Source organism: Macrobrachium nipponense, chromosome 27 (genome assembly GCF_015104395.2).
Source record: "Macrobrachium nipponense isolate FS-2020 chromosome 27, ASM1510439v2, whole genome shotgun sequence".
Classification (NCBI taxonomy): Eukaryota; Metazoa; Arthropoda; class Malacostraca; order Decapoda; family Palaemonidae; genus Macrobrachium; species Macrobrachium nipponense.
In genome coordinates, this window is record NC_087216.1 from 35,450,670 (window position 1) to 35,456,669 (window position 6,000).

The 6,000-nt window shown below is 42.6% G+C and overlaps 1 protein-coding gene across 1 annotated transcript in view; it reads right to left on the reverse strand.

Moving 5' to 3' along the window:
• Positions 1-4,076, reverse strand: part of LOC135201013 (isoleucine--tRNA ligase, cytoplasmic-like) — a 132,384-nt gene extending 128,308 nt beyond the window's left edge. The window contains 1 exon segment of the mRNA XM_064229832.1: positions 3,940-4,076. Within this exon segment, the coding sequence (XP_064085902.1) occupies positions 3,940-4,076 (137 nt within the window).
• Between the last annotated feature and the right edge of the window lie 1,924 nt (positions 4,077-6,000).

Here is a 6,000-nt window from a genome sequence, read left to right on the forward strand (position 1 = left end):
CCTTCAAGCACTGATGTTCCGACTTTGCTCTTATGAGCCAGTCGCTTATCCCTTTTAGATGTAGCCATCTCGCCACGTTCCTCATTAGGCTCGTGAAGACTTGAGGAGCTGTAGATAGGCAGAAGCACAGGGCCCTGAATTGAAAAATTCTGTCCTGCATCATGAAGCGAAGATATTTCTTCGATGCGGGATGCAGGGGAACATGAAAGTAAGCATCTTGCAGATCCAGGGAGACCATCCAATCTCCGGGACGGAGAGCAGCAAGAACCGATTTGTGTTCTCTACGAATCGGTTCAATGCGCTCACATCCAGAACCGGTCTCCACCCCCCCCAGGATTTCGGAACCAGAAAAAGACAGTTGTAGAAGCCTTGGGAGTGCGGATCCTGGACCAATTCGATGGCCTCCTTTTGTAACATCTGTTCTACAAGGTGCAAAAGCGTTTCTCTCATGGCAGGGTCCCTATACTTCGCCGACAGTTCCCTCGGGGTCGTCGTTAAGGGAGGTCTGTCTCGAAAGGGGATACGATATCCTCTCCTCACTATGGAGAGGGACCAGCTGTCTGCCTCTCACCCAGTCCATTCTTCCGAAAATTTCAGAAGTCTGGCTCCTACCGGCGCTTGATGGACTGAAATATCACTTTAATTTCTTGATAGGTCTGAATGCAGACCTTCCTCTTTTCGCCATTCCTCTCTTCTTCGAGGTGGGTCGAGAAGAGGAACTCCCTCGAAAGGGCTGCTGAGGGGTACGTGACTCTCTCTTCATAGTAGGCACGGAGGTCCTCGCTTTCTTTGTGGATTGGACCAAAAGATCTTGTGTGGCCTTCTCAGTCAGTGAATGGGAAATGTCCCTTACTAACTGAGAAGGGAACAGTTGGTCAGAAAGTGGAGCGTAAAGCAGGGACGACCTCTGGATAGGCGTGACTGCTTTTGTTAGGAAAGAGCTAAACAAAGTCCTTTTCTTTAAAATTCCCATTCCGAAGAGCGAGGCCACTTCTCCTGATCCGTCCTGGACTGCTTTGTCCATACAGGACAAGACACTATGAAGGACTTCGGGGCTCAGAAACTCCGTATCCTGAGTTTTCTTGGCCAAAACCCCAAGGGACCAGTCTAAGAAGTTAAATACTTCCAAGACATGGAATAATCTTGAGGAGATGGTCCATTTCTGAAGTCCCCCATGTGGTTTTAGCTGATGACAATGCTTGCCTCCTCGAAGAGTCAACCAGATTCGAAAAGTCTGCTTCGGCAGAGGTTGGGAGAGCAAGACCCAACGATTCTCCTGTCTCATACCAAATACCTCTCCTTCCTGATAGTTTGGAAGGAGGGCAGGCAAAGATGGTTTTCCCCGCCTCCTCCTTAGATTTAAACCAGTTTCCCACAAACCGCAGAGCTTTCTTCATGGAGATAGTCGGTCTCATCTTTAAGAAAGAGGACGATTTCGAGATCTTGGTACTCGTGAACAAAGATCTAGGCGAAGGACTCAGAGAATCCCCGAACTCTTGAAGTAAAAGGGCTGCTAAAGTCTTATAATCTGATAAGCCCGCAGCTGTATGATCTTCAGAGTCCGAAACATCTTCTACCTCTTGTTCAATCCCCATGGGGGAAGAGCGATCAACCGAAGAGGATTGTCTCTTATCGATAGGAGAAGTCTCTCTCGCAGCATCTAAACCACCCTTGCAAGAGTGACGGCCGCCTGTGCGACAACTTGCGTCCTTGCTAGGGAGAGGCTGATCCTGAGAAAAGACTATCATAATCTCTCTCCTGGCAAGAGCGATGGCCGCCTGTGCGACATCTCTCTCTCTTGTCAGGAGAAGGATGTCCCTTCAAAACACTCTTAACAGGAAAAGCTCTATCCCGACAGGGGCTATGGCCGCCTGTGCGACATCTAGAGTCCCTGTCAGGAGAAGGCTGATCCTGTCCAAAGCTAAAAGAAGCCTCTTCGTTCATGTCTCTTTGAACAATGGAAGATCCTCGTGTCTGCCGTTTGGATGCCGATTGTGGCGCCTGGCGCTTCTGGTGCTTCTGGCGCATTGCACCAGGCTGGCTCTTCTGGCGCATTGCGCCAGGTTGGCGCTTTTAGCTCTTTTCTCCTGCTTCCTGTCCGAGGAGTAGAGTACGTAAGTTTTGTGCCAGAAACGTCTGTTCTTCCCGCCGATCTCTTTATCGGAAGGAAAGAGTCTTTTCTTCTCGGAGTATCCTTTTTTAGAACTCCTACTAAAGAGTAAATCTGCTCCTGCCTTTTTAAGAGAACTTAGTAGCTGTATTCTCTTCTTCCTTGTCCGAGAGCGGTGAAGGAGGTCTAGAGGAGGTAGGAGACTCCGAGTTGAGAGCTGGTGTATTCTTAGCTCTTTTCCTTTCACATGGCGATTCTTCAGGAAAACATTCTGGGCTTGAATCCAAAGTTGGAGCTTTCCAACTCCTTTTCAAGGGGCGTGAAAGTTCGTCCGAACTCCAGCCCTTTCTTTGAGGCAAAGAATCTGATGACGAAAAGCACTTTTTTAGGATGCTTTTCCTATAGCTATCCATGGCAGTTCGGGACGCCACAGAATCTGCCGAGGGGACGCCTGATCAGTGGGGATTCTCCATCACCTCCGTAAGGCTGTCAACATTCCTTCTCCTTTGGGCCTGGGAGCTTGAAAGAGGTCTAGGCCTGGGAGCGAGATGAAGCCGATCAGACGCACCCTCCACTGCACTAGGAACACTTACGTCACTTTCACTGTGCTTACCTTGTAGAGCTTGCATTTGAAGCTCCATCCTTTTGAGGGCAGCTTTTAGATCTGCAATTTCCGTTGCAGCATTTGGAGTCTTTGTAGTACATGAGGAAGTAATTATAAGTTTAGGATTAGGTGCTACAGTAATTGGCTCGTTAGAACGAGACCTACTTACACTTCTGGAGGAAGCCTTCCTAGCCCTATCCATATCTAATTTCCTTAAATAGGAATTTAAAGTCTTCCACTCTTCCTCATTCAAATCTACACATTCATTACAGGTGTTAGTTACAGAGCATTCATTCTGCCTACACCCCTTACAAACCGTGTGAGGGTCTACCGAAGCTTTCAGTAGCTTCACCATACATCCCTCATTCATACACAGTCTTCTAACTGAAAAGCTAGAGTCCGACATTATGAGAAAAATCCAAATCCAATTAACAGTCCACGAAAGCGTATGCCAAACCAAAGATCCAATACGTCACCAATTAAACCAGTCTAGAAGATCAATAGCGATGAAACACGAAAATCAAGTCAGGAGGAACAACAACAATGTTGATGGCCCCGCCGACAGAGAAAATCTGAATTAGAAAACGGGAATGGTTCCTATTCCTGCCACCCAGCGGTAGGGCGGTAGATCACCTAACCTACCTGTAGCGTGTGCCGCGAAATTCGAATTTCTGTCGGGGATGACGGAGTCTATAGCTAAGTATATATCTGACAGGGAAGTTGAATGTATAAAAATTTTTTTTTGCTGGTCCCAGCTGGCACTAGATTTATCCTAATGTTAAGAACCTAGGTTCATTCAATGTATGAACAAACAAAATTGATACAGTACTGGAAAAAAAATAGCACTTCTGCCTTCCAAAACTACACAATCATCAGTCATACTATATTTGCAACTAGTTTTTAAGAAATAAATTATATATCCTACAAAACCCAGATATATGCCTTATCTTATAACAAGTGTAAAAATACTTAAAAATGGCAAATGGCTTCACTATCAGAAATTTCAGAAGACAGTTGTCTCCATTTATTTCTATTTAATATTTAGTCACAAAGGAATAACACCTGAAATATTTTCATAGACCTTCAACCTATCAGCTAGCCCAGGAGACTCCACCGAAACCTCTTAAGATCATGAAAAATTCAGTATGAAGGAATCACTGAAAACCATATCAGACTAAATACAACACTGATCATCATAAAAACTGAAGCAGCTCACTCGACTTACTTTGGTCTATCTTTACTCTGTTTCAGACAGGTATGAAAAGCATCAACTTTCTTCCAAAATTCAAAAACTTTCTCTTCCTCTGCAGGGAAAGATATCTTGTCAACTTCTGGCACTGGTTCCAAGTCCCACAAACTCATTCTGAACTGAAAATATTCTGTGATTAGTGACACCAGGAAAGATGAACTTATGATACAGAAATTTTTTTTTACCATCCTTACCTTTCATTAGGTAGAAAATTTTGTATCCTCTTTCACTTCAGGTGGAACAAACTTCTGGTAAATAGCATAATAAAAATGGCTAAAAATTAAACAAATAGTGTAGAACTGGTAAAAATAATACTTATACAGTGGACCCCCGTAATTGCATTCTTGGCATTCTCTGACTCTCATATTCACGGATTTCTCTATGGACCGTATCTACCCATTATTCATGGGAAATTCGTGCACTCGTGGTATTTTTCTATGAAAAATATCCAGAAATTACTATATTTTCATATAAATTTCATGATTAAATGCACTTTTTGTGATTAAACTATTAGGAAAACCAGGTAGTATAAGCAATTTTAGTGGAGTTTCCTTGAGTTAGAACTAAAAAATAAGGCAGTTTTAAGCATTATTATAGGGATTCTAAGAATACGCGGATTCTAGCTATTGAACGGGGCTGGGGGTGTGTCTGGAACACATCCCCACGAATACAGAGGGTCCACTGTATATGCAATGAAAATGAATTATTGTCTGAATTTAATAGTATACTAGTTTTCTATATGATACAGAAATTTTATTTTATATTTTCATAAACCATTATGTATTGTATTTTGGACCCAAAAATTTAATTTTCCTATATTTTAAAGTATGCTTTAAAGATAGTGAATCCATCCTTATATCCTACACACTGAGGAACCACAGTGAGAAAGCAGGTTTTTTGGGAGTCCAAGTTGCAATAATGATTCATAGTATTACCAGTAAAGCTTGTGGAAGGATCCTCTAAAAGAAACTTGCCAGAAGATAGTTTCAAAATATTATTAAAAATGAACATACACTAGTACAGACTGCTAAATTATCATTATTATAAAAAAATTGAAAACTATTTATATGGAACAAGCCCAAAAGGACCATTTACTTGAAATTCCAGCATCCAAAGAATATGGTGTTCATTATGTAGAAGTATGAGGAGGTAAAGGGAAATACATAAAGAAGAGATCCCACTTATTAAAAAAGAAAAAGTACACTAATAAATTATTAAATTGATGAAAATAAAGCAAAATGCAAGCAGAATAGTATTAGGGCTGTAACACATTCCAAGTTCAAAAATGGGGGTTCCATAAAAATACCAACCCACGCTCCTCATGGCCATCATCAATGGAAAATAAATGAAGCTATAGAGACCCATAAAGAGAGAGGTGGATAGGAATCCAGGGATTACAGCCCATATCCTCAAACAGGAATTAAGTGCTGGAGAACGTCAGTGAACGTACAATATGATCGTGGTAGTGCCACCCTCAGATTTTGCGAGCAGGCTACCCGACGTTCCCCACTCTACACCCTTAAGCAAAGGAGCAATAGGATTTTTTTTTTTTTTGGAAGACAGATTGACTGGGAGGAGGAAATGTGGAAAAATGCTCTCTGGACGGACGAAGCCATGTTCATAGTGACAAACAACAGTTTGGGGAAAGTTAAATGGAAGGCTGGCATGACCCAAAGTTCATGCAGCACTCTGTAACATACCCAATATCTGATGGTTTGGTGTCATTTTTCCTCCTATGGCACCGGAATACTCATCATACGGTACCCTAAAAATTATGGTAAATTTTAATAAGCAAGCAAAATGCTGTAAGAAAAATCAATTTCCAAGGTAACACCCCATATGGAGCATTTCCATCGTCCTACCTATTTGATAAATCTGCGTGCTGATCTTGACTTTATGTAATGCAGTTAGGTAATTTGGACCCATAAACTGTAGGATAACCACAAACCTGACATTCCTAACCTGGCTGAGGGTGCCACGCCATGCCCTGACCTGGCATAGGGGAAGGGGGGTCTTTGTCATCCCTAGAACATCCCA